Source organism: Kockiozyma suomiensis, assembly GCF_038497685.1.
Source record: "Kockiozyma suomiensis strain NRRL Y-17356 unplaced genomic scaffold V2V93scaffold_7, whole genome shotgun sequence".
NCBI classification, from domain to species: domain Eukaryota; kingdom Fungi; phylum Ascomycota; class Lipomycetes; order Lipomycetales; family Lipomycetaceae; genus Kockiozyma; species Kockiozyma suomiensis.
In genome coordinates this window covers 859,609-886,595 of record NW_027117670.1, presented here as the reverse complement: position 1 = coordinate 886,595, position 26,987 = coordinate 859,609, and the positions used below count along the sequence as shown (strand labels likewise).

At 45.2% G+C, this 26,987-nt stretch overlaps 14 protein-coding genes and 1 non-coding gene across 15 annotated transcripts; 7 read left to right on the top strand and 8 right to left on the bottom strand.

Annotated features, from left to right (window-relative positions):
• Nucleotides 1–19: 19 nt before the first annotated feature.
• V2V93DRAFT_370350 (uncharacterized protein) lies at nucleotides 20–888 on the top strand. The gene is made up of 4 exons (XM_066910251.1): nucleotides 20–324; nucleotides 389–481; nucleotides 537–587; nucleotides 642–888. The coding sequence occupies exons 1-4, from the start codon at nucleotides 177–179 to the stop codon at nucleotides 791–793; spliced, it is 444 nt and encodes a 147-aa protein (XP_066765933.1). The 5' UTR covers nucleotides 20–176; the 3' UTR covers nucleotides 794–888.
• On the bottom strand, nucleotides 874–2,151 carry V2V93DRAFT_370349 (uncharacterized protein). The gene has a single exon (XM_066910250.1). The coding sequence runs from the start codon at nucleotides 1,867–1,869 to the stop codon at nucleotides 1,018–1,020; it is 852 nt and encodes a 283-aa protein (XP_066765932.1). The 5' UTR covers nucleotides 1,870–2,151; the 3' UTR covers nucleotides 874–1,017.
• A 6-nt stretch (nucleotides 2,152–2,157) lies between these two features.
• On the top strand, nucleotides 2,158–4,620 carry V2V93DRAFT_253800 (Alpha/Beta hydrolase protein). The gene is made up of 3 exons (XM_066907124.1): nucleotides 2,158–2,657; nucleotides 2,738–3,029; nucleotides 3,100–4,620. The coding sequence occupies exons 1-3, from the start codon at nucleotides 2,446–2,448 to the stop codon at nucleotides 4,567–4,569; spliced, it is 1,974 nt and encodes a 657-aa protein (XP_066765931.1). The 5' UTR covers nucleotides 2,158–2,445; the 3' UTR covers nucleotides 4,570–4,620.
• Nucleotides 4,621–5,276: 656 nt separating this feature from the next.
• On the top strand, nucleotides 5,277–7,348 carry V2V93DRAFT_370345 (tyrosine phosphatase family-domain-containing protein). The gene is made up of 4 exons (XM_066910249.1): nucleotides 5,277–5,995; nucleotides 6,050–6,233; nucleotides 6,299–6,494; nucleotides 6,558–7,348. Exons 1-4 carry the CDS (start codon nucleotides 5,641–5,643, stop codon nucleotides 7,053–7,055), a joined length of 1,233 nt encoding a protein of 410 aa, XP_066765930.1. The 5' UTR covers nucleotides 5,277–5,640; the 3' UTR covers nucleotides 7,056–7,348.
• V2V93DRAFT_370342 (uncharacterized protein) lies at nucleotides 7,301–11,291 on the bottom strand. Its single transcript, XM_066910248.1, has 2 exons — nucleotides 11,085–11,291; nucleotides 7,301–10,667 (listed from the first exon to the last, which is right to left on the bottom strand). The coding sequence occupies exons 1-2, from the start codon at nucleotides 11,085–11,087 to the stop codon at nucleotides 7,476–7,478; spliced, it is 3,195 nt and encodes a 1,064-aa protein (XP_066765929.1). The 5' UTR covers nucleotides 11,088–11,291; the 3' UTR covers nucleotides 7,301–7,475.
• Nucleotides 11,292–12,298: 1,007 nt separating this feature from the next.
• Nucleotides 12,299–13,336, bottom strand: V2V93DRAFT_370340 (ERV/ALR sulfhydryl oxidase domain-containing protein). Its single transcript, XM_066910247.1, has one exon. It carries the CDS (start codon nucleotides 13,253–13,255, stop codon nucleotides 12,464–12,466), a length of 792 nt encoding a protein of 263 aa, XP_066765928.1. The 5' UTR covers nucleotides 13,256–13,336; the 3' UTR covers nucleotides 12,299–12,463.
• Nucleotides 13,337–13,470: 134 nt separating this feature from the next.
• Nucleotides 13,471–15,387, bottom strand: V2V93DRAFT_370339 (integral peroxisomal membrane peroxin-domain-containing protein). Its single transcript, XM_066910246.1, has 2 exons — nucleotides 14,985–15,387; nucleotides 13,471–14,918 (listed from the first exon to the last, which is right to left on the bottom strand). The coding sequence occupies exons 1-2, from the start codon at nucleotides 15,355–15,357 to the stop codon at nucleotides 13,723–13,725; spliced, it is 1,569 nt and encodes a 522-aa protein (XP_066765927.1). The 5' UTR covers nucleotides 15,358–15,387; the 3' UTR covers nucleotides 13,471–13,722.
• Nucleotides 15,388–15,524: 137 nt separating this feature from the next.
• Nucleotides 15,525–16,353, top strand: V2V93DRAFT_370338 (cytochrome b5-like heme/steroid binding domain-containing protein). Its single transcript, XM_066910245.1, has one exon. It carries the CDS (start codon nucleotides 15,539–15,541, stop codon nucleotides 16,256–16,258), a length of 720 nt encoding a protein of 239 aa, XP_066765926.1. The 5' UTR covers nucleotides 15,525–15,538; the 3' UTR covers nucleotides 16,259–16,353.
• Nucleotides 16,176–17,342, bottom strand: V2V93DRAFT_370334 (ribosomal protein S5 domain 2-type protein). Its single transcript, XM_066910244.1, has 4 exons — nucleotides 17,270–17,342; nucleotides 17,169–17,208; nucleotides 16,597–17,100; nucleotides 16,176–16,541 (listed from the first exon to the last, which is right to left on the bottom strand). Exons 1-4 carry the CDS (start codon nucleotides 17,270–17,272, stop codon nucleotides 16,321–16,323), a joined length of 768 nt encoding a protein of 255 aa, XP_066765925.1. The 5' UTR covers nucleotides 17,273–17,342; the 3' UTR covers nucleotides 16,176–16,320.
• Nucleotides 17,343–17,718: 376 nt separating this feature from the next.
• On the top strand, nucleotides 17,719–17,811 carry V2V93DRAFT_t38. The gene has a single exon. It is a non-coding gene; the product is annotated as a tRNA-Pro (tRNA).
• A 244-nt stretch (nucleotides 17,812–18,055) lies between these two features.
• On the top strand, nucleotides 18,056–19,267 carry V2V93DRAFT_370333 (U1 zinc finger-domain-containing protein). Its single transcript, XM_066910243.1, has 4 exons — nucleotides 18,056–18,177; nucleotides 18,236–18,257; nucleotides 18,316–18,402; nucleotides 18,469–19,267. Exons 1-4 carry the CDS (start codon nucleotides 18,169–18,171, stop codon nucleotides 19,077–19,079), a joined length of 729 nt encoding a protein of 242 aa, XP_066765924.1. The 5' UTR covers nucleotides 18,056–18,168; the 3' UTR covers nucleotides 19,080–19,267.
• Nucleotides 19,155–20,305, bottom strand: V2V93DRAFT_370331 (uncharacterized protein). Its single transcript, XM_066910242.1, has one exon. The coding sequence runs from the start codon at nucleotides 20,071–20,073 to the stop codon at nucleotides 19,426–19,428; it is 648 nt and encodes a 215-aa protein (XP_066765923.1). The 5' UTR covers nucleotides 20,074–20,305; the 3' UTR covers nucleotides 19,155–19,425.
• A 2,162-nt stretch (nucleotides 20,306–22,467) lies between these two features.
• On the top strand, nucleotides 22,468–23,832 carry V2V93DRAFT_370327 (endoplasmic reticulum vesicle transporter-domain-containing protein). Its single transcript, XM_066910241.1, has 3 exons — nucleotides 22,468–22,562; nucleotides 22,629–23,264; nucleotides 23,328–23,832. Exons 1-3 carry the CDS (start codon nucleotides 22,499–22,501, stop codon nucleotides 23,699–23,701), a joined length of 1,074 nt encoding a protein of 357 aa, XP_066765922.1. The 5' UTR covers nucleotides 22,468–22,498; the 3' UTR covers nucleotides 23,702–23,832.
• Nucleotides 23,575–25,568, bottom strand: V2V93DRAFT_370325 (pyridoxal phosphate-dependent transferase). Its single transcript, XM_066910240.1, has 3 exons — nucleotides 25,312–25,568; nucleotides 25,098–25,244; nucleotides 23,575–25,033 (listed from the first exon to the last, which is right to left on the bottom strand). Exons 1-3 carry the CDS (start codon nucleotides 25,517–25,519, stop codon nucleotides 23,940–23,942), a joined length of 1,449 nt encoding a protein of 482 aa, XP_066765921.1. The 5' UTR covers nucleotides 25,520–25,568; the 3' UTR covers nucleotides 23,575–23,939.
• A 313-nt stretch (nucleotides 25,569–25,881) lies between these two features.
• V2V93DRAFT_370324 (uncharacterized protein) lies at nucleotides 25,882–26,851 on the bottom strand. Its single transcript, XM_066910239.1, has one exon. It carries the CDS (start codon nucleotides 26,730–26,732, stop codon nucleotides 26,058–26,060), a length of 675 nt encoding a protein of 224 aa, XP_066765920.1. The 5' UTR covers nucleotides 26,733–26,851; the 3' UTR covers nucleotides 25,882–26,057.
• Nucleotides 26,852–26,987: the final 136 nt, after the last annotated feature.

Sequence of the window (26,987 nt, the reverse complement as noted above, 5' to 3'; positions counted from 1 at the left end):
TATCTCTAGTTTTGCTGATAGCAGAACAACAGTCGTTATTCCATGAGATCCGCTCTCCGCCTTACGTCATAATTAGGTTTGATCTCACTGGAACTCCTCTCTCCAGACGATTTCACACAGCACACTACCTCCTTTGCTCTTCTGCTGATATACAACAATCAGTCGATTTCTTATCAATGGCGCCTAAAAAAGGAGCAGATCCAAACTTACCTGATCCGGGAGCTCTACCTCTCGAGCAGATCGATGTGACCAAATCAACTTATTTGGAGCAAATGTCAAGGCTGGCGATCACTCCTTATCCTGCGTGGGGTTTCTCTGCTGCACGTATGAAATTGTTAATCTGCACTATATGATAGCATTTTTTTGATTTAATCATTGCGTGATATAGTGCTAGCTACCCTTCCGCGGTCATATCAGACCAAGACTTACTTCCCTCGACCACTCAGCTGCTTGGGCTTCGGATCAATCATTGGTTTTGCAGGTGTGCATGTTCTTTATTATAAAGCTCGTAATTCAGTGAACTAATTAGGGAGTAGGATACATGAGTTATGATAATGATCCGATAAACGGCGCAGGTGTTGCTTCTGGTAAGTGATCGCTTTGAAGTACTGCGGCCATTATTCTGACAACACTTGCTTTAGCGTGGAGTATACTCTATTTACTAGTTAATGGCAGAAAGGGCTTCACACAGGTCAAGCCTTGGCCAGCGTTGCTTGGTGTCTACGCTCTGGGGAACGCAGGCATGTACGGACGCGAATTCTTTTTCCCAAATGAAGAGCTCTTGAAACTGTAGTCGTTGAACAATTTCTTATAGCTAAAGAATTATGATTATGTTTCATTTAAGAGATCGGCTTTTTTGGAATTAAATAAATTTTGAAAGCAAAAAAAGAGAATGATTTCTTATTCGTAAAAGAGGCAGACAGACCAAACGTAAGCAGACTGTCAGGACAATGAAGCACAAAGTAAATCAAGGGTATAAAACAGCAATTGCGGTGAGCAAATTAGGTCACCATGTGCCTACTCTTGGATTATATGCCCACCTAGGCGTCGATTCAAGTAGTCGTTGAAATAAGGAAGTAAGAATTCGATTTCCACCTCTTCAAATACAAACGGGAACTCATCCGCAATCGCGTCTGAAAAGTCTTGAAACAGGTTTGAAGAGTTGTAATGAGTATGCCAAGGCGAGTATTTTAGTTTATCATCAGAGTGCAATTGGCATTGCGAACACTGTCCCGTGAAAGCGCGGACGGCATGATCGCGAATAAACCACGATGGTATCTTCGTCATTCGAGGTTGCAGCGGAGAGTTGTCGGGACTCGGAAGTTGATCTGGAAAGAAAGAGAATGCAGCCTGTTCTGGGTAATATTCGGAGGAATAGGCGAGTCGCTGAAATGTCCACTGCAGAGGCGGCAAATGCAAGCAATTGTGGTCGTCGGACGTAGGGTACAGAGGCCAATATTTTACACAGACGCACTGCATAGAACTACCGACCTCTTGGTCGTCATCACCATCATCATCATCATCATTTCCCAATGGTACCTCACCGTACAAGTCAGAGATATCTGCGCTGCTATTATCTGTCATATCCTCCAAGCTAGAGTCGTCGTCGCCAGACTGGTATTTACGTTTTCTCGGGGTGACATTGGTATCGAAATGGATATCCGGAACAGTATCAAAGGCAGAGAAGGACGAGTTAAAATCACCAAATCCCATTGATTTACCAGAGTAGTGATCACGGCTGAAATTATCAAAGCAGAGATCACGATCAATTTTGGCAGCGACTGGCACCACCGGAACCGTTAGCGAGCTAACGGCTGGGCCGGATACGGTAGAAGCAGCCGTTGTCGAGAGGAAGACGACGCTGGTCATTATACGCTTGAGTATTGAGGTTCAATGCAAGATATTGAATATAAAGTGATTAGATTCGCACCGGAAATTTTTTTCGGATCGTGTAGGATAAAAAGACTGCCGTGGTCTGAGGAGTAAGATCGAAAAATATTATTAGAGCCGAAGAAGCTGATTAGAATATGGACTGGGCAAGCGAAAAGGTTAACGGCGTCGAACCATAGTTGCCACATAGTTCTCCACTGGATTCTCAACTTCTTTAAGGCGGCAAGGAGAGAGAAAAACTTGTCCTATACTATATGATACTACAATACATTTCCAGAAGCAGGAAGCAGAGAGCAAAGTTGTCGCCGCGGATTATAGTAGGGTTTAATAGGGTCTAGTAAAGTTTCGTCTCAGTCTTGCTGCTGGATATGAACCCTAGTCTGACCGCTACTTCGCACCCAGTTTTGTGCAGTCATCGTGCAACGGCGATGCGCCAGGTTGCTGCAGCAAGCATCTATATTTCTTCATTAGTAGCTGGTTTTTTACCATTTCTTCTTCCGCATACTCTTCTTCCTCTTCTTACTCTTCTGTATCTGTATCACCATTCTCTCTACGATGCCGGCCTGTTTCCGCCTGCAGTCCTTGGGCTGCTCGCCTGCCGCGCGTCGTCCAAACAATCTCGCTCTCCTCTTCAGCGTCGTGTGTCTCGGTCTCGTCCTTTTTGTCGCTGATCTTGTCGTCGCATCTTCGTCTTCTGCTGCCGACTACTACGTTTCCTCTCTTCCTGGCGCTCCCGATGGCTACCGTATGCCGACAATGTACGCTGGGTACGTAATTTCCTTTGCAATAGGACTCCCCTGCTTTGATCTGAAGCCAAGCTGACTCGTCGCGTATTAATTTTTTGCAGGCACATTGAAATTAGACCCGAACACAATAGCAATATCTTCTTTTGGATGCATGAGAGCGAGCATATTGCTGATAAGCCGCGAACTGTGATCTGGCTTAATGGTGGCCCTGGCTGCTCATCAATGGATGGTGCCCTTATGGAAGTTGGCCCATTCAGAGTTGGCGACGGTGGCAAGCTACACCTTAACGAAGGTCGCTGGAATCAATTTTCAAATGTCCTTTTTGTTGACAATCCAGTTGGAACCGGATTCAGCTTTGCAGACACTGACAGTTATTTGCATGAGCTAGACGAGGTACGCTTTTTAGATTCCAGATTCCGACCAGCTGTTCGTGTAATACTAACAATGAAATTGTTATTTGTAGATGGCAGCAGATTTCATGATTTTCATGGACAAATTCTTTTCCATTTTCCCTCAATATTTGTCTGATGACTTATATATCGCCGGCGAATCTTATGCCGGCACTTACATCCCATATATCGCTGATGCTATCTTGAGCCGCAACAAGAACGAATCATCAACTGCTACGAAATATCCTTTAAAGGGAATCATGCTTGGAAATGGATGGATAGATCCAGTTCGACAATATTTGGCCTATGCACCTTTTGCCTACAAGCATGGGCTTATTACTGATGGTACACCGGAAGCTAAGCGTGTCGATGAGCAAGTGACAAAATGCATGAACGAACTGAACAATGGAGTTCATATCACGGTTGATACTTGTGAGGAGATCTTGGATATTATTCTTGAAGTTTCGCAAGACAAGAGTCAAAAGGACGGCAAGACATGCCGAAATATGTACGATATGCGCAAATTCGATAGCTTCCCATCATGTGGCTCAAACTGGCCTGACGATTTGCAGTATGTGACTCCTTACCTGCGTACAGACGAAGTCAAAACCGCGCTTCATATCAGCCCCAAGGATAAAGCAGGGTGGAGTGAGTGCTCGGGTGCCGTTTCGCGAGCCTTTCAAGCGAACAAGTCAAAGCCCACGATTGATATGTTGCCATCAATTCTCGAACAAATCCCTGTTTTGATGTTTAACGGTGATCAGGACTTGATTTGCAACCATCTCGGCAATGAAGACTTGATCGGCCAGATGGAATGGAGTGGCGCAAAGGGGTTTCAAGAGGCACCTGGCGGCGCGTGGGCTCCTAGAGAAGCATGGGTGTATGATGGTGTTCCAGCTGGTATTTACCAGGAGGCTCGCAACCTAACATATGTGCTTGTCTACAATGCGTCACACATGGTGCCCGTAGACCAATCTTTGCAGTCCAGAGACATGCTACATAGATTTATTGAACTTGATTACTCTTCCAGTGGAGAAGTCTCCAAAGGATTGATTGGTGGCAACAGCACAGCCTCCCCAGACGGTGACTCAGGCAGTAGCGATGAATCTGACAAGATCAAAGACGCCACACGTCTGGCATACTTCCGCGCAGGTGAGCTAGCTTTGGTTATTGTCTCATTGGCCGCGTTTGGCTTCCTTGGCTTTGTTTTCTATCAGCGGAGAGTAGCTAGCAAGAGCGGTTATCGCACTGTTGCATTTGCAAAGCAGGACACAATGATACGGTTGGAAGACGGTGCGGCTGCTCGGGGCGGCGCCGCTCCTGGATCACGATCTGCTGACGAGGATGACGACGATGATAACGAGCTTGACGAGCTTGTAGTCGAGTCGCCTGTTGTCACATCTGACGAAATTGAACGGAGGCTAGTGTATGATGCTGATGGTCAAGAGGTCATCGAAGATGACAGTAGCAGCTCAGAAGTAATACGGCAGCGTCTGAGCGATGTGTCTGAGTCAGACATGAGCCAGGTTAGTAGGGAAGTCTGATTTGCTTTTGGTTTCTGTTGGGTTTACTATGGTCTGAGACACGGATGAGAAGATTATATGCATAGGTAAAAGGGAGGCCGTAGAATGGCGTATTTTGTTTGTTCAAGAGTTCAAGAGGGATACAATACTAGGTTTAAAAAATAAAATTTCATGGTTACATTGATTATCTGAGCTAATGATGCAAAATGGTGACTTGATGGAGCGGTGATAGCACGTTTCCGACCCACAGGTTAAGCAAAGCTGCGATTACTGCTAGATTTGCCTACGTAGGATGAAGATAAATTTACTGATAAACAAGAGCTTCTTATCAGTTCTAACAAAGACGAATGCTTGATTTAAGTAGCCGAATTGGCCAATTGATCAATTTAGATTCTCCAGTCTATCTACAAGTGACTCAAAGTATCTCGGCCTTGAAGCTTTCTGATACTACTTACAACTTTTTAAATCACTCCAGTCATTTACAATATTTTGTAACTGATATTAATCAATCAATCAATCATTCAATCAGTAACATACACATTAGGATGCCAGTCACAGATTAGTTTCTCCCAACTCACACCCATTCGCTGATCACCAAAAATGTGATCTGTATTATTCTTCCCATTACAGTAGTGTATATCTGTGATGAAAGATTAGCACTATTATGGAGACGTCTTTTTTTTTTTTGGTCAGAGGCGTCATCGTCTGGTCTTTCCACTCGTTGTTGGCTGACTGTTTTGAGTCCGCTGCAGTCCTCTCCGTTTCGGGCCCGCAGTCTTGTGCTAATCACGGCAGGTGTACTCATATATCATCTATCTGCTCTTATTTGTTTATTGCTGTATTGGTGCACTTTCCACATATTCAGAGTATTCTTCGCAATGGCCGTACTCATCCGTTAATTACCTCCCTTCGCGTGTGCAAGTAGAGCCTGTGCCGCGGTCGCCGACCTGTGCTTTTCCTCGTCCAGTTCGCTATCATTTTTATTTTCACTATATTGAGTCTTCTTTCTCTTTTGAAGAGTTCAAGATTTCATCCGATTTGCTTCTGTCAGCTGTATACTCAGTCCCGTCTGTTCCGATAAGGTTCTGAAACATGACGATGGCCTATTACTACAATCCTCCGCTAGCAGATGAGTCGTCTGCCGTCAAAATAGACGATTCGGAAAAAATGGTGCTTGATGGTATCATTGCTGATACAGATTTCACGCCAGTAGTGCTCAGTCAAAAAAGCAGGAAGCGACGCGGAGGTCTGCATGATGGCGTCAGCGAGCAGCAGCATTATGTCGTCGTAGACTCAGACGCCGATACCATGGATGCTTCTGTTTCTGCTGGTGATGGATTTGGTGATGATTATGAAGAATATGCTGATGATGGCGATGATGTTGGTGTTTTTCCGTGTGAATTACCTGACGAGGCTATTGCCGCTGCGAACAATGATCATGTTACACGTACGTTTTTGTTCAAATGTTCATTTAGATCTCTTTCTAACTGTCTTATTATAGCTATGGTGTCTCAGCAACCCGTAGTGTCTGTCTTGTCAGAAACTGTCACGGCAGCACCTGGTGACATATCTGGCTATGCCGTTCCAGAAAACTTCTCCATGGTCGTTCCTGGGATTTACCGCAGTTCGTTTCCTCACGCTGAGAATTTTGGGTACTTGAAGAAGAAGAATTTCAAGAGTGTTCTGTATGCCTTTTTTCATTAATTTTTCTTCTTGGTCACTGAGTAAATATTGATATGCTTTTTTATAGTGTTCTCGTGCCCGACCCCTATCCAGAAGAGAATATCAAATTTATGAAAGAAAACAATATACAGTTTTTCCAGGTCGGAATGTCTGGCAACAAAGAACCTTTTGTAAATGTCTCGGATGATACAATTACTACCGCTCTCAAGATAGCAGTCAATCCTGCCAATCATCCTCTTCTCATTCACTGCAATCGCGGAAAGGTATGTCTTTTATTTTATTGCTGATTTAATAAAACTCTCAACTGATTTGACATTGTTCTATAGCACCGCACAGGATGTTTAGTAGGCTGTATTCGTAAGCTACAAGATTGGTCGCTGACAATGATTTTTGACGAATACCGACGCTTTGCTGCACCAAAAGTTCGTCCTCTGGACCAGCAATTCATTGAATTATACGACGAGCGTGAAGTCGTCCTTCTCGGTCGTATATACAAATGGCTTCCTATTCGATGGGATAGATCATCAAATCTGTCGCAGTCGTCTACATTAAGTGGCAGTGGCCACGGTGGCAGAGAACATCGGACTTCGGGTATGTCTATGCAAACGTCTAGCGCAAACTTACACTCGCATCATCTGCCTCACAAGTCGCAACAGCAACTTCAGAAGAGTGTAAATGCAAATGATTATAGATCTCATCATCCAGAGTCCGGTAATCGCTCGCGCCAGACATCTGAAGAGCATAGCAATGGCAGCACTTCTTCTTCCTCGCTGGTTCATAAAGAAATTCGCTTGCCTACAGTTTCGTTGTTGCCTTTTGCGTGATTTAAATCTTCCTTCTTACTATTTTTTCATAGTCCTGGTTTATCTTTTAGTGTATTGTGGTTTGGAAACGATTACTATATAATTGCAATTAAAAAAAATGGAGTTTTGGGGTGTTTTTTTTCTTTCCTTTTTTTTCAATTGTTTATATATATTTTTTTATTGTATGTTGAGTTTTAGCTATAGTGCCACTCTGCTTTTTTTAACTTCATATTATGACTACTTGTATTTATCAATTTAAATATTTTCGAGTGGTTGAGCGCCATCTACTCGATAGCTATATTATTATCCGCTTATATATATCGTTATAGATTTAAACAGCAATGTCGTTCATTGTACAAATTTAAGCAACTACAAACACAAAGACTCCATACCAAAATCAAAATAAAAGCTCAATCAAATCGTACAAGCAGAACTCCCTTGTCAGTGTGTATTTCCACCCGCTCCAGCTGCCGACTTTCTTGTCGACCTTCGTTCGATTCCACTCTCTACTATCGGTGTCGATGTCTCGCTCTGTGGTGTGCTTTTAGCAAGAGATGATCGCGTGCTTCGTGTGCCATACGCATTGGTGCCTCGTTCAGGTGTTGCGACTACTGGAGTACCACCGCTTTCAAACGCGGCTGCGGATCGCCGTGTGACACGGCGCTCGGGTTCTTCGGGCTCGACTACAATCGTCGTAGAAGTTGACGGTAGCGGAGCTGACTGGCGCTTTCGCGCTTGCTTACGAGTTACCATTGGCGTCATGTCTTGTTCAATTTCGGCAGCTTCCAGACTGCGTTTTAGTGACGATGACACAGCGGTAGCATCAACAGCGCTCGAACTGGTAGAACTTGACTCGGTCACAGAGCTAGATTCCGGAGGGGCGGGCGAGCTCTCTGCTGACGATTGCGGCTGACGCTCGTCGGCCATCGTTGGCTGCGGTGACGGCTTTGCACTCGTGGCTGCCGATGCAGCAGCCGACGCAGGAGAGGCAAAATTCTGTGATTTTTGAACCAATAGATCGCTGCCTAATTTCTTGTATCCGGATTCATAATGAGACTTACCAAGTATCTGTACTGCGGCGCTGTTTCGCCATCCAAGAAATCTGTAGTCTCGAGCAATCAGATCCGCCTCTTCTTGAGCAATCACTCGTTTTCGCTGCCGTGAGGACCTTCGCAGTCGACCGTCTTCGTCTTCAGACTCGTCGCGCGATTCAGGCTGAATTGATGATTCTTTGACAATCTCCGGCGTATCTTTTTCTTCCCTTTCATTATTCAGGCCCATGTACTTCCGACGCGCAATCATAGACGCTTCCACGCCGGCACGACGAGAATCAAGTTCTTTCCGCAAGCGAGGCTCACGCAGTCCCTTGGTTCCCAGCCAGTGATGCAGCTCCTTGATATCATCTGGATCGTCGATATATCCCCAGTCGTTTACACCATTGACTTGCGACTCTATATCTTCGACCTCCATATCCTTGCGTTCAGCTAGCGAAAGCTCACCATAAGCAGCCATGCCTCCTGTGACAAACACCTCGAGATCTTCATCGGAAGGTCCCTGTATCCACAGTCTGCCCATCAGGTAGTGGTGTCGTCCAAGATCAGTTGGCATTCCATTACTTTCAAACCACCAGTACCGATTATAAAAGCGATCTCGGCCGAGGATTCTAAAGCGTTGACAATCCAGCGTACGCAACTCAACCTCTGCCATCTTCAACGCAGCAATACATTTCTGCACTCCTTGCTGCGCCATCTCGATTTTCTGCACAAGCTTCTTGTATATCGGATTCGTGCGCGTCACGCGCGACTCTATCTCTTCACGCGAGATCTTACGGGTCTTTTTGTCTTCCTCACCCTCACTGCTAGCAGGCTCAAGAGGTAATATCTCGCGCTTTTCTTCTTCAGCAACTCGGATCTGCTCTAGCAAGGCCTTGTGCTCCTTGTGAGTTTCGAGTCGTTCGCGTCGGATTCTCGTGCTCTCTTCCATGCAAAATTCGATGCGCTCTCTAATAGCATTCGAGTCGCGCACGAGCTCAATCAAGATCTCAAGAACGCGAAGTTTATGCACAGGCGCAAGTTGGGAATACCGTGCCTTGAGCGCATCTGCCGATACCTGTTCATCAGCAGGAAGACAGGACTCGATTATTTCAGTGCAAAAGTCTTTCCATTGACTGACATAAGATACTTCATGGAGAAGATTAAGAATTATTAGCTCCATACCGCCCGCGACAAAGAGCCGTCGTCGCAGCCGCTCTTTCCAATTTCCGTCTCGCCATTTGGATAAAGAGTTTAATATTTTAATTGATTCCGATTCCTCCTCAGATTCAGCAGACCCTGATGACTCTTCTCGCTTATTCTGCTCTGTGTTGTCATCTGATTGGTCTGTTTCTTCAGCTTTGACTACAACGTTTTCGAGTTTTGGTGAAGTGTTTTCTTCGTGTTGAGGCACTGGAGGCAAATCAATAGCATATTCTGAACTCTCGTTATCGATCACTAGCTTCAGCAGCGCGCAGTTGAGTTCAACAAATAATTCACATGGAAGATCGGCAGACGAGTACTGCAGTGCACCAATGTACTCATCAAACGTAAACAAGCTGAGTAGTAGAGTTTCATGAAAGACGTTGAAAAATGACCAGCTTTGTAATAGCGAGCCAATCCATTCCATGGGAAAAGAACGCTCAATCTTCAGTTTTGGACGCTGGCTTGGCGGATCAAACATAGGGATAAGATCGAGATCTTCGGTCGAAGGCGGTCGCTTTGATGCCTCCCTTTCGCGTTTTTCTTTCTCGCGCAGCTCCTCCTTTTCCTTGCGGGCAAGTTCTTTGTGATCTTCTTTTTCGCGAGTCAGCTTTGCGCGTTCGGCGAGGTGCAGTAAACGTCTTTTCTCTTTTAATTTTTTGGCTTGATTCGCAGCGACTTCTGCGTCGGATAGACCATTATTTCGTTGCAGATGTGGCGGTATATTTGTATCAATTCTGTACTTCTTTGCGTATTTTGCTTTAACTAGCCAGGGGGCGCCAGACCAAGGCTCGCGTGATAGTGAGTTCTTCATGAACGTGCGCAGCATACTTTTTGAAAAGCGCTTGCGATCACGATTTAGCTGCATACCATCGACGACATCTTCCTGCCCCTCGCGTCCGTGGCCAATCATCTCAACGCGGTACTTCGCATAAGCGGGGCGCACTTCGCCGTCCGGCATTTGAATCGCATTGAATTGGGCCTTTTCGCGAATGATTACTTCTAGCTTGTCATTGTTAATGAGAGCGAAGGCGTACTCGCCAGGGTAAAAATCGCTTTTAAAAGTGTCGTAGACTTCGTCGACGAGGTGGTCGAGGCGCGAGGTTGTGCTGAATTGCAGACGGCGCAGGACCGGTTCTTTAAGGGATTCGGGAAAGATCTCGTCGACTTCACGAGCCTCGTTGGTCTCAGATTCAAGAGCCTCCCAGTATGTGAGGTTTGAATGGCCCGAAATTTCGCAGACGAACCGGTGCTGGTTGTAGAAGTCCATGCGCTTGAGGTAGTCATCGTACTCAAAGAAGAACTCGCCGGTGGGCTGGATGTACCATACGTCGGGGTTTGAGTCGGGAGGGACCTCTGGTGGTCGCAGGGCCGAGACGACCTTGCGTTTATAGAGGACCTGAAGAATGGAAAAGGTTAGCGACAGTTCGAGGCGTAAGATCAAGGTCCTGCTGTCAATCTATCAGTCTATCTAAGGCAATCGGTGCGTGCGGCTCGACATTTAGGTCCTATATATTGATGGCAGAAGCGAGTGTGTGTTGGATGTAGGATGGGACGGAATCTTGATGATGGGTGGGGGGAGCGAGGAATGGTTGACGCTATGGCGGTGGAGAAAAATGGTGGTGGTGTGGTGACGGAGTAGTGCGGCGACAGCGGCCGGCAGGTACGGGGGGGCTGCTGATTATGGGGAAGAGGTTGCAACCTGCGAATGCTGCGATCGAGGCTGGGAGCCAGAAGAAGACGTGTAGATAGAGAGATAGAGAGACGCAATGGATATGGCTAGGTAGGAGAAGAAGGCAAGGACGAGAATACGGACCATTAGGCACGGGCGAGTGCAGACGGGCGGAGGACGTGCGCGGAGAGGGCGTAAACAGAGGAATTTATGAGCAGACGAAGATTAACTGATATGTAGGACAATAAAAAAGGGAAGAAAGAAAGGGTGTAGCAGGGTTTAGTGATTAGAAGAGGAGGAGGAGGAGGAGGAAGAGAGAAGCGTGGCAGCAAAGTAAATAAAGGGAGAAAGAGAGAGAGAGGAAAATGAGAGGACCGACGCCGGCGAGGCGAAAGTCGGTCTGAGCCCGCCGCGCAAGGAAACCTTATTCTCCCCTCTGTTTCTCCTACCTTTTAGTCTACCTTTTAGTTTATTCTTATTCCGTGTTCATTCTATATCGGCTTCTTCTTCAGTGCCTGCTATTGCCTGCTTCCATTATTGCCCCGCTAGCTCACTCAATCGGCTTGGTCTCGCTCCGTCTCTTCTATCATCACTATTAGTCACGTGACGTGCCCTCGGTCAGTGCGGCTCGCTCCCAGTCCACGTCCGTTTACCCATCCGCCGCCGGCCTGAGCTCATTCGGTCATTGCTCCATCAGTATAGCCTGGTTTTCTGTGCAGCAACTTTTATCAGACTCCTTATTCTCTGTGCTCTCTGCCGGATTTGCTGTTCTTTTATTTTATTTTAGCCTTTCTTCCGCTTGTCCTCTCGTCTGGCCGCCTTCCCACTACTACTACATCTCCTTATAGTTCAGAGATCAACTCGTTCATTAGTTGCCTGGTGCTCGGCGACTCTTTTACTTATGTGCCTCGGTATTGATATTGCTTGCTATTCGATCTTACTTTATTACAGCTTTTATCCTTTGCAACCGTACGCTATCTCACCTACGACGTTGCTAAAATCCTCAGCGCGACTGCCACATCATCAACTCTCACCCCTCCACATGCCGAAGTCCGCTCTCTATGCTTCCGTCGCTATAGTTCTTTGTTTATCTTAAGTCTCTTCTTTAGTACATTTGCTACCCTTTTGTTGAACAGCGGTGCCATCGATGATTTTGAACCATCCTTATCCAACTCGACATCCCGTTGATACTTGATGCATCCATTTCAGCTTCGTCGCCATGCATATTCTACGCATTCATTTCTCGGAGTTTATTTGGATATCACTAACTCCCCTGTCCGTGTGTTTTGCACAGACTCTTGCTGTCCATCATGTATGTGTAATATACTCAATACATTCCTTGCTCAGTACTGCATGTACACAATTGAATCAATTATTCTCATTAAATCAGACTATTTACACACAATATGCAATCACCTAAAGCAAAAAAACAACAAATAAAAACAAATAAATAAAAAAGAAACACAAATAAAAACCTAATATATAATCCTCGTGTCATCATCCGCATCATCGTCTCATTATTCTCAATTCTGAAATCTCCTCTCGACTTCTAGAAATTCAGAAGAAAGATCTTTCTCCGCTATCCTCTTCATCTTCTCCCCTGTAGCGCCTTGCTCTGATTTTGTGGGACTACCTACGCTCTTTTCTGCTCTGGCAGCACTCTTGTCTGCGTCATTAGAACTCCCGCTGCCATCAGACTTGTCCGACTGCTCGGCATCCTCGCATCCGCACTGGTATCGCTCCGCAATCTCGTTGCAGTCAAATATCTCTTTTCCCAGTCTAGCATTAACCTTATTATGAACATGGCAGCCCCACTGACTTGCAGCTATCCGGCTCGATGTCTGCGGTGGGAACTGCTTGAGCAACTTTTGGAAATGCGCAGCACACTCGCCGCAGGGATACACTCTTGAAAACAAATAAATATATGCCGAAAGCGCCTCTCGCTCCTCGCTCGTTGGTTTTTCGGGATACCGAGCAAGAATTGTATGCAGTAACATCCACGATGCGCGACCAAGTTCAGCCTTGATAGTCTCGTTGCCCAGATGTGGCATGATCGGTCCGCCTTGAGATACTTTTTGCGAAGCGACCGGCACAGGTCCTTGTAGAGGATCGTAGTCGCTAGCTTCCGCAATTCCATAAGAATTTGATCCAGATCGTGATAGCGAAGAAGACGATCCTGGCTTCTGAATCACTGGGCGACGAGGATGAGTCTGAGTCGACACGTCCGAGGAAGAGAGGGTGAAGAGGAAGACAATCACGGATGCGATAGCCACAGCGAGGAGTAGGCCCGATCTGCGGATCACTAATTTTGCCATGATTTATTTATTCTCCTCTATCTTAAAGTTATTCTAACCGTTTTTTCACAGAAGGATGCGAACAGAAAAAAAAAAAAAAAAGGCGGAGAATTGGTAAGAAGTCATGCATTACGTCAAAAGAACACGATACATCTGACAGCCGCACGATGCCGTCAGTCAATTAAATTAATAATAAAAAACCATAATTAAGAAGAATATTTCCCTTCACTGTCCACTTCTTGTTTTTTATATAATCTATTAATACATAAACTTCACTTATCTAGTAATTTCTAACTATACAACGAATCCTTGTTGTTAAATGGACGTTTGCAAATACTCGTACTAATACGTAGTATATTTACAGTTACAAATATACAGTACACTTCGCTAGGCTTTGTCTTTCCGCTCCAGTAATCATTCCAGTATTCATTATCCGCTTCAAATGATAAACAATCGCTGAAAAAAAAATTAAAAAATAAAAATAGCAATTACTCAACATTATTCTTGATCTCGCGCTCATTCTGCCTCAGCAGCGTCCGCTTCTTAATACTACTCCACGTATCATGCATAGTAGCATGCAACGACGGCTCTTCAGCACTTTCCACCCGATTAGGCAATACAAGTGTTGACGCAGAAGCAGATTGAGCTACTGATACATCTGTCTTATCTGATGATCCTGTCTCCTCAACACTGTCATCATCTGACGACACCGATTGGCTATCCCTATCAAGCTCTGGTTTATAGTCTTCGATGTCGCCTTCCAGCGGAGGATGGTTAGCCACCTCAACTTCAGCTGCGAGCAACTCATCATCCTCAACTAATTCGGCGCAGCGTATCCACCGTCTTCGGCGAGTATATTTGCCAAAGGCATCCTCTTTCGAAGGCTTCTTCCATGTATTATCATAATACAGCCAGCCTTCGTCATCGCCATTCTCTTTATCAATCTTCCACTGTGGATCAACCCACTTCCAGCGCATTCCCGTGCCTTCGGCATCCGGTAGCGTAAATTCGTCTGCACTAGGACAGTCGTTCAAAAACTCATCCGTCCAAGCCGTGCGTTCATACGCCAACAAGTTCGCCGTCCACCCGATTCCAAGCCACTTGCGCTGATTCTCATACACGACATACGAAAACACAACCGGCCCCGACGACGCAACGCCATTCCGGTGATGCAAACCGTCAGCCACATCCTGCGCCAGTGAAGTCGAGTAACTCTGTGCTGCAGATGGCGGAATATCAGACACGTTTTCACCCTCGCCGGAGCCGCTACTGTTGCTACGATGCTGCTTGGCTGCCGCTGCCATGGCTGCTGCGGCTGCGTTATTTGACGGCGTACGAGATGGTAACGGCCGTTTGCGTCGCGAAAAGTCAAGACCAGTAAGATAGAAAACTAACAACCTAACCATGCGCGAACGCCAGAGAATCGTGCGAGTAACGCGTGCCGGGAGTGAATGATACGTCAGCACGAAAACGCCGGCGATCAAGAGCACGAGACGAGGCGGCAAGAAGTAAAAAGTGACAATGATGTAGAGAGGGGAAAGGAATAGTGTTGTAAAAAACAAACGCGAAAGATCGCGAGATGTAAGAGAGAGCGATGTGACGGGAGAGAAGAACATGTCGAGACGAGTGGTGAGCGTTGTCAGCGTATGGATTATAGCGTCTAGAGTCGGATGCTCTTCTTGTTCTATACCATGAAAGTTCATTAGTCTACGTTAATTAGAAATCAAAAAGCACTTTCAAAAAAACATGCCTTTGTCAACTCTGGATTGCAGATGCAGATAACCAGCCAGAGCACCGACAACTGCCAGATGACCGCCGTATCTCACGATAGTCTCCCAATGCAGAACGATTCCGGCCCACGCCGTCACGACAAGGAACGACGCCCACGCATCGCCGGAAGTCCAAGTCAGCAATGAAGCAGCACGGTCGCAGGCGGCGATATACGGGTACGCGAGCGAGAGCGCCCGCGTAACGCTCGGCGGGGTCTGGGCCAGTAGCGGGGAAGTTTGATGCACATGATTGGAATCCGGGGCGACAAAGGTGGCGAAAGTTGGCGACGCGGAGACTGCTGTTGTCGGAGAAGCTGATACGGGCGCTGCAGCCTGGCTTTGGACTCCAGACATCGTACTCAACCACGGTGTTTCCAACGCGGCCATCCGTAGCTGGGTCATCCGAGGTCTCCGTGATTGTCAAAAATACGAAGTGCACGTGACCTTAAGTCACGTGTAAGTATGACGTACTATCGTGTTTTGACAGCGCTCGCTCCCTCTTTCTCGGAATCATCTATGCTCGCAAGCACGGCAGATGTCTGCCCGATACCGCAAGCTGCGGCCTCAGCCAGCGCCGGAGAATCATCATAACAATGGCAAACAGATAATACATGGAGATGAAGGCGAGGATCATGTGTCTGCGTCCGCCGTCGAGATTCTTCGTCTTATATTCACCGTCATTTTACTCAATTTTATTCTTTCGTACTTCATAACCGGTTCATTCTTCTGGAACTATGACTCTTTACTTATGAGACCGCGCTATTTGAAGTTTCTATGGTATAGAGCGTTATATTCGTCAGGAATCTTGACGTACCTACAGTCTTTTCTTCCTTTTTCATCTCCTCTACGGAATTTCGCATATCCACGCATCTTCACCGATTCTGAACTTGCGCTTTATAATGGCCGAACTCTAGACCTCCCAATCTACATTGCTATAAACTCCTCAGTTTATGACGTTTCTTCATCATATCTTACCTACGGCAGCGGTGGTCCTTACAATATCTTTGCCGGACGTGACGCAACGCGAGCATTTGTCACCGGCTGTTTTACCTCTGATCTGACGCATGATCTTCGCGGCATTGACGAGGAAAAGGCGAAGACGGATGTGACCAATTGGCAGGCTTTTTTCGAGCAGAGCAATAAGTATTGGTACGTCGGACATGTTGAGCATGAGCCGATAACTGGTCCGCCCCCGGGACCGTGTCAGGGCAGAGCGCACGCGCAAAAGCCTGGAATGGAATCACGCAATTCATGACAGTGACATTGTATTTCAACAGATTATATAGATGCTCTATTATTTACAAATTACCTTCCATTTCATGCACCCACCCGAGCTAATCTATTTTTGCCATGCTTGCGCACTTGTGCGTCCATAATTTGTCTCAAATAATGGCACCCTGACATTGCAGCCGCCATCATAGGCTCTAATTTATCAACTCCGACTCGCGTCTCCAGCTGCATCAGCGAGACTTTTCTTGTAGCTCCCAAAGTAGCCATAGTTAGGAACGGCATGTCGTTCTCCTCTAGTCGGTTCAAGTCTGGTACACGTCAGGCCTTGTTCTAAGCAATCCACATAAATAAATAAAAACTCACCTAACAAAACTTCGGTATCGTGCATTCCGGCAGTACAAGCACACACGTAATCATACATTGGAATTCCAGCGTCAATAAGCGCCAACGAGGCAGCATTTATACAAGCTTGCAACATTCCGCCATCCTGCGCCAATATATACAAACTAATAACAATCTGTGAACGAGGCTGCAAATGTCCCATTACTGCTTCTTCGAAAATGTGCTGTATGGTCAGGCACATTTCTTGAATCCTGCTATCATTACCAGACCGCTTCCGTCTATCAATCGTACTGAATGGAGCCACTGTCGCTTTCACGCTTAACGTGACCTTGTTCTCGTTTGCAAAACTATTTGTGTTTGATTTTGCACCGCCGCCGCCGCTACTGCTAGTGGGTTCTGCTGGTCCCACGACATTGCACATAACTTTTGTGTTTCCTTGCTCAATTATAGAGGATCCATCTGACGATGCCGGGTGCGTATTTATTGCACATTTGATGTGCCGTACTTCGTTCCATCGGCGACCATCTACAACCAATAACAAAAAAAAAACTATCAATAGGTGTTCAATTTAGGATATTATGAGAAGTACATACCTATCCGTAAACCTTCTGGTGAGTAAATCTCCGGCCGAGACTACAATAATGTATTTTAGTATTTTAGTATAGGAATATCATCATATCAGATCCTTTCTTACCATTTGTGTCTTATTTTATTGCTTTGCTGAACTTTAGATCAACTGCAATCTTGTAATTAGTTTAAAGAAAAATAGCTACCCATCTCCCAGCAGCATGCGTGTATTTAGCATTTATCCATACTACGCTACTCAACAACGCATGAGTTTCGATATTTATGCCAAATGTAAACCTAATTGTCAAGTACTGTGGACCAGATAATAATAATGGACCATATATCTACCAAGTGCATCAGTTCTCGCAAATAAAATAGACAGCTTTCAACGTTACTGCATGCTGTAGTTATTTATATATTTGACGACTTTATAATTTATATCTCTACCCTTACGCTTGTAGACTTAAACCTGCGTATTATGGAGACGCGCTCACCAACCTACTACTCTGGCAGCAGTTCATCCAGTTTCTGTCAGTCAATTATGTGGGACAATTTTAATCGGATACTTAAGGATTTGGCTCGATGGTTTAGTGGTATAATTCTCGCTTAGGGCTTTTCACCCTAAGTATAATTTGCGAGAGGTCCCGGGTTCAATTCCCGGTTGAGCCCCTTTCTTTTTCTTTTTTTGATTTCACATTAGTATTGCTATTTTATACTACTCTTCAAAAACATTAAATAAAAAAAGAAAAGGAAAAAAAACTAAGCAGTGGCTTTTTTGTGGTGGGCATATATTTAATATATGTATATTCTTTGCCGAGGCCATGACAAGGAAACACAGGCCGTAATGTGATCACGTGATCAGATGTGTCTGTGTGTGAGCTCTGTCCGGGAACCACCCGCTGATGGTTGGCAACCACATTACATATATATACTGTGTTTCTTCTTGTCTTTTGTTTTCGCGAATCTTTGATTCGATTGAAATATTTCAGAAACTAGGATTTGGAACGCTTGAAGTATTGAATAATCATGCCAAAGATAAGTATGACGAAAAATATATTTTTTGATCTGTGATGCTAACGGTATTAAGGTATACTATTTTTGCGATTACTGTGATGGTAAGCTATTTCTAGTGTCTTTTTTAAACGACAATGTATGGTCTAACTTTTGAAATAGTATTTCTTACACATAACTCGATAAGTGTGCGGAAAGCGCACAATAGTGGGCGAAATCATATCAAAAATGTCATTGATTACTACCAGCGTAAGCTCTACATTCAAGTATTATATTCTTGGTTGCGCTGCTAACCGTGAAAAATGCTTTTTTCAGAAATAAGTCAAGAACAAGCACAGGCGATTATTGAGAATTTGCAAAATCAGAATCAGATGGTAGATGGTAAGCCAGTGCCACCAAAGCCATTACCATACAAGTTTCCCAAAAATGCAGTCCCTCCCTCCGCTGTTCCACCCGCGCAAGGAATGCCGGTGATTCTTCCTGGTATGCCTCCTGTGCCTCCACCAGGTGGTCTTGCAATTCCCCCGCCGGGAGTGCTGCCTATTCCTCCGCCTGGTGGAATGCCGTCTGGATTCCCCTTGCCTCCTCCTGGATCTTTGCCTCCTCCTGGTGCCCTGCCACCTCCAGGAATGCCGGCTCTGCCAGGTATGCCGGGTATGCCAGGAATTCCAGGAATGCCAGGAATGCCAGGTATGCCGGGTATGCCAGGTATGCCAGGAATGCCTATTCCACCACCAGGTATGATGCCCATGCCAGCAGCTCCAGGTGCCATAGCTCCGCCGCCAGGGTTCGCTCCAACCCCGGGTATGTCTGGTGCTCCCGGTGCTGCGCCATTCCCTTTTCCTCCTCCTCCTGGGTTTCCAATGCAGGGTGGAGTTGGAGCTCCAGGTGCTGCTGGCTCACAAAATGGCACTAGTAGGCGATAATAATCTGCTTAAAAGCTGACTAGGAAAAGGAGAGGACTGAAAGAGTGTACGATACTTATATACAGAGCTGAGAAAGTTTGGGCGATCATGTCTTGCTAGAATACATGTTCATGTTATTTCAATGTGTACAATGAGACGTAAATATTTTACAAATCGAAAATAAAGCAAGATAAGATGAAGCACGCAAATTTACAGTATAAGCCTATATGTAAATTCGGTATATTAAACAAAAGCAAAAGCAAACCCAGATTCAACCGTAGCACCAATACCCAAACAGAAACCAAAAATCAAAATTAGTAGCCACTAATGCTCATGTAAATCGACTCGATTTAAAAAATGACATTCTTTATATGCCATCCATTTTTAAATCCTCCATCTCCTCAACATCACCATCAGACATGGCCGGAGATAAAGGCGACCGTGGCGACATGGGCGACGCCAAAGGCGACGGCGAGCTTGCATTGTAAAACCCACCTCCCAGAGGCTGAAAAGAGCTATTTGCACTTGCTCCATTACTCGATTGTCGCCGTAGTTGGTTGACGTCGGCTGCGTATGCGCTGGCATTAAGAGCCGAGGTGAGAAAAGAGGACGTGGTGGTATACCCGTAGCCACCCGGGTTCGCTGAGCTGCCGGTTCGAGAAAAAGATGGCGAGAAGGTAGACTGTGTGTACTTTGAAGCTCTGGGAAAAGCGCCCGAGGCTGTGGCTTTAGCAGCCTGTTGACGTTGTCTCCAGCTGAGATTTGTTTGCGATAGACTTGACTGGGAGGTTGAAGTCTGCAGCTGAGTAGACGTAGTGGAAGACAGAGGCGAGGTCCCAGAGACCGGAAACTGAAATTCTTCGTCGGCGAGCTGCATCGGAGTTACTGGGCCGAGAGGGGACCCAACGGGAACGAGATAGGGTGTTGCGTCTGAGGAAGAGTCTTGGGGAGTATTTGAGCCATAGACGCGGGAATAGGTCGACGCGCTGAATCTCGGGGAGGACGGCATAGCCATGCTAAGGGTTGGGTTGCGTGACTTGAGCTGGTGGCGCTGGTATGAGTAAGAGAGGCCAACGGAAGAGGAGGAGGCTGAGAGAAGAGGCGAGGGAGTAGGAGAGACGGCAGGGGTGGTGCTGGAGATGGAGAGGAAAGTCGGGGAGGGAAGACAGGAAGGAGAAGTCGCAAGAAGGAGTGGAGAGGGTGCCTCCCGTAATTGTTGTTGCTGCTGTTGTTGTTGCTGCTGCTGCATACTGACAAAAGAAGGGGAAGAAGAAGCGAGCAACAGAGGAGAGCAAAGCGGAGACTGGGGAGGAATCGAGGTGATCATTACTTCAAAACTTTGCCTTTATTTAAAAGTCGACGATATTTTGCCCTTGTACAGTTCGAATACTCTCTGATGTATTTGTTCTTCTTACAACCAGAAAAAAATCAAAGGATATCAAATATTAAATGTCAATATCAAATCGAAGCGGGGAAAAAGAGACTTCGCATCCGACACTGCCTAATCCAACTGGTCATTCACTCACGTGACAGAACGTTTGCTCCCAACATGCCCAACTAGGCAATCGACAGCGACGTTTGCGTCTCAATCATACTCAATTGTCATGTCGGGCAATAAGTAAACAGGTACTGCTATCTTTGGTGATTTACTAGCTGCTGCTGTATTTGTAGATATAGGTATGTGTATTTCTATTTTTATGATGTCGTAGGCGCGGACCGTATAGTCCTCTGATGAAGACGCGTCTACGAATCATTCAGCTGCATATCATTCAGCTAAAAAGACTACTGTTTGTCGCAAATATCATACTCGCCTCTCTGAGGATCCCACCATACTTTACAACTTTTTATAGAAGATCATCAGACCCTTATTTCAAACGTCACAGACAATTTTGACAGAGCCGGAGCTGCAAGCAGCAACAATCTCTGGTACTCACTTCACCCGCCTACTTTGGATCCACTGTCCTTCAAGATTCTGGATTTTCAAAAATAGAGCCGTTCTTCCGCCCGTCTCAGTCTTCCTCTGCATATGCCGACTGCTTTCCGCGAGATAAAAGGCATTTCTCCTTCTGCGATAGTACAGAGGCTACGGTTTTAGTGGGTTTAGTAGGGTTTATCGATGGCGTCGAGGCCAAGCATGAGCTATTCCTCAATCAGACTGGGTTTCTTCTTGGTGATAAGTAGGGTCGCGGAAGAACTAGTGAGATCACTGCTTCTCTTACTGCAGGCTTTGGAAATTTTGTTGATGAGCGCGATATATCGCGAACGCAGCTCATGAGATACGCTGGTCGACAATACCCGCATTTTCTCATCATCTGCCTTGGTGAACTGTTTGCGAGCTGGATAGCGGGTTTCCACTGTCGTAATACTTGATTACATGCTGTGAATGGGCCTCTTAAATCTTGTCGATTACATAATAATGGCGCGCTAATGCTTTTGGTCGATTTTCTCTACTAAGTTATGTATATACTGAGATTTCTATGTTTGATAGTTGAGCAGATCATCTTGCCTTTTACTTGCCAAGTATGCTATTGATAGAGTTGCTTACTTGATTCTTCTGACAGTTCATATGCCCAGGAGAAGGGAAAGCAAGAGCAGCAAGGATTTTCCAGTAGGCTCTGCGGAGCGGCTGGTAAATACTTTGCTCTCGAGTTCTTCTAGTCAACTACGTTGACCCAAATTCAATAGAAACTTGAAGATTTTGCAATTATTTTTACCGCATGTAGAGGTCAAGGAGATCGAGTCCTGTTGTTTAATTATTTGACGCGAATGCTAGGTGCTTGATCTTCTTTCAAAGTCGTATGGATATTATTCGTTCTGTCGCTAAGATGAATCAATATCATATGCTGAGCAAACGCTTTCTTTCTTTACTCCCCCAATCGTAGTGCTGACGGGCAGTAACAAAAATTACAGGTGAAAATTGATTCTCATAAAAACCCATCAATTTGTATATTTTTAATCTCAGCCAGAGCAGCCGGCGTCGGTCTCAATGTAGTTTCAGCAAACCGCGCAATGCTATGGTATCTCAATTAGAATCCAAGTCACGAGCTGCAAGTAGTGGATCGCGTGTTCAGACTAGGTCCGAAATGAGATGTCGAAGTATAAAGATTTGTTACAGCTTGGGAAAAAGAATTTGAAAAAGAAGAGGGGATGTCGCCATGTTAAATCGATGGTGGATATACTTCGACGGTTGAATTTGCATTATTGACTGAGAGCATAGGCGGTCAAGGCAGATGGTATCGTCTCGTGTTTTCTAAAAGTTTAGAGCATCTATAGATGTGTATTATAGCTATTCAAAGATTAAAGATTTTGGAATTTGGTATAATAGTATTTGTATTCTACACGCGCCAGTGCGGCGCGGCCTCCTGAAATTGAACACGTCTTGTAGTTATCCATCTCTAGTTTCTGCAATACCCATTCAATTAAGAAAAGGGCGACTGATAATGGATACAACGGAACCCGAAGAAAACGGAATTCGTGGACGCGTACGCACGTTTGATGCTTTTCGTAAGTATCATGTTTCTAAGCTTGTCAGTTATCTTATTATTGCATTCAAACTGATACATTTCGCAGCCAAGGTCGCGCCGACATACACAACTCAATCGTCACAAGGCGGATTAGTAACTATTTTGCTAAGTCTATTTTGCGTCTACCTAATATGGGGAGAACTTGGTAGTTACTTTGCCGGTATCGAGGAGCAGCAATTTGTGGTTGATAACCGAGTCGGCTGGGATATGCAGATAAATTTCGACATCACGGTTGCGATGCCTTGTATAACACTGCACGTAAACGTTCAAGATGCGGCCGGTGATAGATTGCTAGCAGCTGAGCTAGTAGAGATGGAGCCTACCGATTTTGATTTATCTAAAACTCACGAGTTGACAGTTGAATCGCGGTCTGAGGCGCAAGAAGACGACGATCTTCAATCCGTATTTCGACGCGCTAAAGCAGCAAAGAAATTCTCAAAGACAAAGAAAATGCATCATCCAAATTCACCAGCTTGCCGACTATACGGGTCGATGAAAGTGAATAAAGTGCAAGGAGATTTCCATATTACTGGAAAGAATTTTGCCTACGCTGATTACGATCGCTCGATGTTGACCAGGGACGGACTCAATTTCTCTCATGTAATCGACGAATTTTCCTTTGGTGAATATTACCCGAAATTAGAGAATCCTCTTGATGGAGTGGCTGCAATTATTGATACCAGTATGTCAGTTTTTTTTTTATATATATCTAATAACGTTCAAATTTGATACTCATATGTTCTAGACATGTTTCGATACCAATACTACGTCTCCGTAGTACCGACGACATACGTATCCTACGGAGGCCGAAAAGTCATCGATACAAACCAATACGCAGTTACTGAACAACCACAACCACACGTCAACCCAACACATCCTCCAGGAATATTTTTGAAATATGATATCGAGCCAATCGGTCTAGAAATCACCGAACGTCGCGTTCCGTTCTTTCAGTTCCTTGTTAGACTTATAAATGTTTTGGGCGGCATAGTTGTGTGTACCGGGTGGTTTTTCCCTGTCGTTGACACTATGTGGGATAAGTACTGGGTCAAGCGGGGAAAATCCATACCTCACGAGACGCAAGGATTATTGGATAAAGGGTTGAAACACAGCGACTAGTACTTTTCTGTATTGCAATGAAATGATGGGGTTGCAACATAGTTTGGAAAAAAATGGTAATCACAAAGTTTTCATACATATATAGAGATTACTGAAGGAATGTAATAACAAGTAAACGCCAGATATATAACCTCCAATTCTCAAAAAAATAAGTCTTCCCGCATAGCACTTATACATATAGCTGTTCAATTCTCAAAACAAGACATTTTCCCCCCGGCACTACTGATTCTAAACCAATTCAATGCTGCGACCATTCAATTGACTCCAAATCAATACCTTCCTGAACCATCTCCCACAAAGGAGACAGCTCTCTCAAGAAAGTAACCCGTTCTCTGACGGCATTCAAAACATAATCTATCTCCTCGACCGTAGTGAAACGACCGATTCCAAAGCGAATACTAGAGTGAGCAAGTGCGTCGTCTGCGCCCAATGCACGCAGAACGTACGATGGTTCAAGAGACGACGAGGTACATGCCGATCCGGACGAGAGCGCGATATCCTTGAGAGCCATCAACAGAGACTCTCCCTCAACGTAAGCAAAAGAGACATTTACGCAACCAGGATAGTGCCGGTCAGCGTCGCCGTTGCGGATTGTGTGGTCCATGGCCAAAAGACCGTCCGAGAGACGCTTGGATAGAGCAGAGATATGCTTGCTGTCGTACGGCATTTCTTCTTTGGCAATACGGCAGGCTTCACCAAATCCAGCAATCAGAGGTGCCGCGAGGGTACCAGAGCGCAGGCCACGTTCCTGGCCACCTCCGGTGATAATAGGATCAAGGCGAACACGAGGACGTCGACGTACGTAGCAGGCGCCGATACCCTTGGGACCGTAAATCTTGTGCGCAGAGATTGACATGAGGTCGATGTTTGACTTGTTGACGTCAAGAGGGATTTTTCCTACAGCCTGAGCGCCATCGGTGTGGAAGAAGACCTTATGCTTGCGGCAGATTTTACCGATTTCGTCGATCGGCTGGATGACGCCAATTTCGTTGTTGACAGTCATGATAGATACTAACGAAGTATCAGGTCGAATTTCAGCCTCGAGCTGAGCGAGATCGATTAGGCCGTTAGACTGCACAGGGAGATAGGTGACATCAAATCCTTCGTCCTGTAAATGGCGACAAGAGTCAAGGACGCACTTGTGCTCGGTCTGCGAAGTAATGATGTGTTTCTTTTTGTTCTGGTAGAATCGAGCAACACCCTTTACGCTCATATTGTTGGACTCTGTTGCACCGGAAGTAAAAATAATTTCCTTTGGATCAGCACCAATAAGATTTGCCACATGTACGCGAGCTTGCTCAACGGCGACGTCAGTCTCCCAGCCGTAGGCATCTAAGTCGAAAAACAGATTAATTTCAAGATTAGAGTAGTTATTTGGAAAAGACAGGGCACATACGTGTCCGCGAGTGCGGGTTTCCGTACAATCCGGTGTAGAACTGAAGCATCACGTCGAGGACACGCGGATCCAGCGGAGTAGTAGCTTGCATGTCCAAGTAGATTGGCCGCTTATCGGTGTCCACGAGTTCAGCCGATTGCAAGATCTCTGTCAATGAAAATTAGCACAGTTCATGAACTTTGTTATAAGAAAAAAAATCAGTAAAAGAACATACCAGCAGCAGCCTCAGTGATTGCGGGATTGAACTGCGAAGGCGGTGGAGAAGTGAGCGGAGTGTCTGTAGTCGCCACTGCGTTCCTGGTCTTTGAGTTGCTCACATATGAGCGTTGCTGACAGCATCCCAACACGGCTCTTTTAGTGGTAAAGCTTGCGGAGGCACGTAGGCCGGAATTTGCAAGGCGTCGAATAACTGAGACCTGCATGTTGGAGGAATGAGTGCGTTGAAGAGCAGGAAGAGCACGTAAAAGCAAGGAGCGCTGCGAAGAAGAGCAAAAGCTGGATGACTGAATAATCACCGCAGGTGGGCATACCATCAAAACGTCATCTCAGTTATGCTCTACATTATTTTAGTCTTGTAAGTATTTTTACAATTCTTCATTAATTTTTAAATATTCTTTAGATAAACAAATATTCTGAATTTTGTGGATTTATTGGAAATTTCTGAAATAAGTTCTAGAATAAAGAGCACTGTGTAGCTGCTTGCAGGACTTAAGAGCTCTGTGGTGCTTTTCTCCGAAATAATCTGATTACTAAATATCTAATTATTAAAATTTCATTACTAAATATCCAATTTCGGCTCGGACTCCTCTACTAAACCGAAACGAAAAGTATTAGAGAAATTGGAAAAGAGGGCAATTATAGCTAACATTCTATTATATTGATTTAATAATATTGGTAGATGTAATTGTTTATCCTCAAATCTGATCATGAGTGCGTCAAACGGCAGCTATAAAATCACCTTCATAAATACCAAAATACTCCAGCAAATATTCCAGCTAGAAGCACAGCCTCTTTGTTCACATTCATTCCTGTAACAGCATTTGAGGCCGCCGTAGTTTGCAATGACAGTGAAGTTGTTAGACTACCACTACTAGCGCTAGTCATCGTAGGGCTCGACGAACTCGTCGTAGTCGAACTCAGGTGATTGAAAATAATCGTAGTTTCTGTCACTGTCGAGACAGGATTTCCGGAAGATTCAATGGTAGATACATATGTGCTAGTCGATACCGGACTACTTGTGGTCTCTAGAGAGCTGCTTGACGTGAGAGTCCCATTGACAGCTCTTCTAATAGGCCGGTTGGCTATTCTCTTCCTAGATATACTTTTCAAAATCATTTTTTCGCGCTCTTCGGTATCAATCGACCTATCTGACTGTGTCATAGAGCCTCTCATCCATGTCACTAATGACTTGAACTGGGCGGTCCTTCTTGATCCTGTATCTGATTGTCCATATTCATCCGCGCTCTCTTTCAAAGACAGCACACTCTGTTTCTTTTCTTCTGCTACATTCAGTGGTGTATCCCCTCGCTCAGCAGAATCCAGCTCATAGAATTGTTTATCGTCAGCAGTCGTAGCGTAGACATGAGCGGCAAGTACTATGCACGTTGCCAATATCAGTCTCCATATCCCTCTCATTACTTTTTTGCTCGCAGTAAGAAAAAATACAGAACCAAAAATGATCTTCTTTCTGCTATTTTATTGGCAATCGGCACCCTTTCTATAGTTTTCAGTCAAATCAGAGATTGTCAGAAATTAGTAGTTGCTATTTTGGGATTTCTATCTTGGGACTCATTCTTAAAACTCTAAAACTCCCAACTTGCTCCAATTTCATCATCATTTTATTGCGAATAGATTATAATATTGATTATGTTATGTGTGAATATCGATGTC

Coding starts and splice junctions, on each gene's coding strand:
- V2V93DRAFT_370350 (XM_066910251.1), top strand. CDS start 177: ATGGCGCCTAAAAAAGGAGCAGATCCAAACTTACCTGATCCGGGAGCT. Junction 325..388: donor GTGGGGTTTCTCTGCTGCAC/GTATGAAATTGT, acceptor TGCGTGATATAG/TGCTAGCTACCCTTCCGCGG. Junction 482..536: donor ATCAATCATTGGTTTTGCAG/GTGTGCATGTTC, acceptor ATTAGGGAGTAG/GATACATGAGTTATGATAAT.
- V2V93DRAFT_370349 (XM_066910250.1), bottom strand. CDS start 1,869: ATGACCAGCGTCGTCTTCCTCTCGACAACGGCTGCTTCTACCGTATCC.
- V2V93DRAFT_253800 (XM_066907124.1), top strand. CDS start 2,446: ATGCCGGCCTGTTTCCGCCTGCAGTCCTTGGGCTGCTCGCCTGCCGCG. Junction 2,658..2,737: donor ATGCCGACAATGTACGCTGG/GTACGTAATTTC, acceptor AATTTTTTGCAG/GCACATTGAAATTAGACCCG. Junction 3,030..3,099: donor ATTTGCATGAGCTAGACGAG/GTACGCTTTTTA, acceptor TGTTATTTGTAG/ATGGCAGCAGATTTCATGAT.
- V2V93DRAFT_370345 (XM_066910249.1), top strand. CDS start 5,641: ATGACGATGGCCTATTACTACAATCCTCCGCTAGCAGATGAGTCGTCT. Junction 5,996..6,049: donor GAACAATGATCATGTTACAC/GTACGTTTTTGT, acceptor GTCTTATTATAG/CTATGGTGTCTCAGCAACCC. Junction 6,234..6,298: donor AAGAATTTCAAGAGTGTTCT/GTATGCCTTTTT, acceptor GCTTTTTTATAG/TGTTCTCGTGCCCGACCCCT.
- V2V93DRAFT_370340 (XM_066910247.1), bottom strand. CDS start 13,255: ATGGCAAAATTAGTGATCCGCAGATCGGGCCTACTCCTCGCTGTGGCT.
- V2V93DRAFT_370339 (XM_066910246.1), bottom strand. CDS start 15,357: ATGTCTGGAGTCCAAAGCCAGGCTGCAGCGCCCGTATCAGCTTCTCCG. Junction 14,919..14,984: donor GCAATCCAGAGTTGACAAAG/GCATGTTTTTTT, acceptor TTCATGGTATAG/AACAAGAAGAGCATCCGACT.
- V2V93DRAFT_370338 (XM_066910245.1), top strand. CDS start 15,539: ATGTCTGCCCGATACCGCAAGCTGCGGCCTCAGCCAGCGCCGGAGAAT.
- V2V93DRAFT_370334 (XM_066910244.1), bottom strand. Junction 17,101..17,168: donor ACCAGAAGGTTTACGGATAG/GTATGTACTTCT, acceptor TATTGGTTGTAG/ATGGTCGCCGATGGAACGAA. Junction 16,542..16,596: donor CGATACCGAAGTTTTGTTAG/GTGAGTTTTTAT, acceptor GACGTGTACCAG/ACTTGAACCGACTAGAGGAG.
- V2V93DRAFT_370333 (XM_066910243.1), top strand. Junction 18,258..18,315: donor TTTTTGCGATTACTGTGATG/GTAAGCTATTTC, acceptor CTTTTGAAATAG/TATTTCTTACACATAACTCG. Junction 18,403..18,468: donor TGTCATTGATTACTACCAGC/GTAAGCTCTACA, acceptor TGCTTTTTTCAG/AAATAAGTCAAGAACAAGCA.
- V2V93DRAFT_370331 (XM_066910242.1), bottom strand. CDS start 20,073: ATGGCTATGCCGTCCTCCCCGAGATTCAGCGCGTCGACCTATTCCCGC.
- V2V93DRAFT_370327 (XM_066910241.1), top strand. CDS start 22,499: ATGGATACAACGGAACCCGAAGAAAACGGAATTCGTGGACGCGTACGC. Junction 22,563..22,628: donor ACGCACGTTTGATGCTTTTC/GTAAGTATCATG, acceptor TACATTTCGCAG/CCAAGGTCGCGCCGACATAC. Junction 23,265..23,327: donor GGCTGCAATTATTGATACCA/GTATGTCAGTTT, acceptor CATATGTTCTAG/ACATGTTTCGATACCAATAC.
- V2V93DRAFT_370325 (XM_066910240.1), bottom strand. CDS start 25,519: ATGCAGGTCTCAGTTATTCGACGCCTTGCAAATTCCGGCCTACGTGCC. Junction 25,245..25,311: donor AATCACTGAGGCTGCTGCTG/GTATGTTCTTTT, acceptor TTTCATTGACAG/AGATCTTGCAATCGGCTGAA. Junction 25,034..25,097: donor AAACCCGCACTCGCGGACAC/GTATGTGCCCTG, acceptor TTTTCGACTTAG/ATGCCTACGGCTGGGAGACT.
- V2V93DRAFT_370324 (XM_066910239.1), bottom strand. CDS start 26,732: ATGAGAGGGATATGGAGACTGATATTGGCAACGTGCATAGTACTTGCC.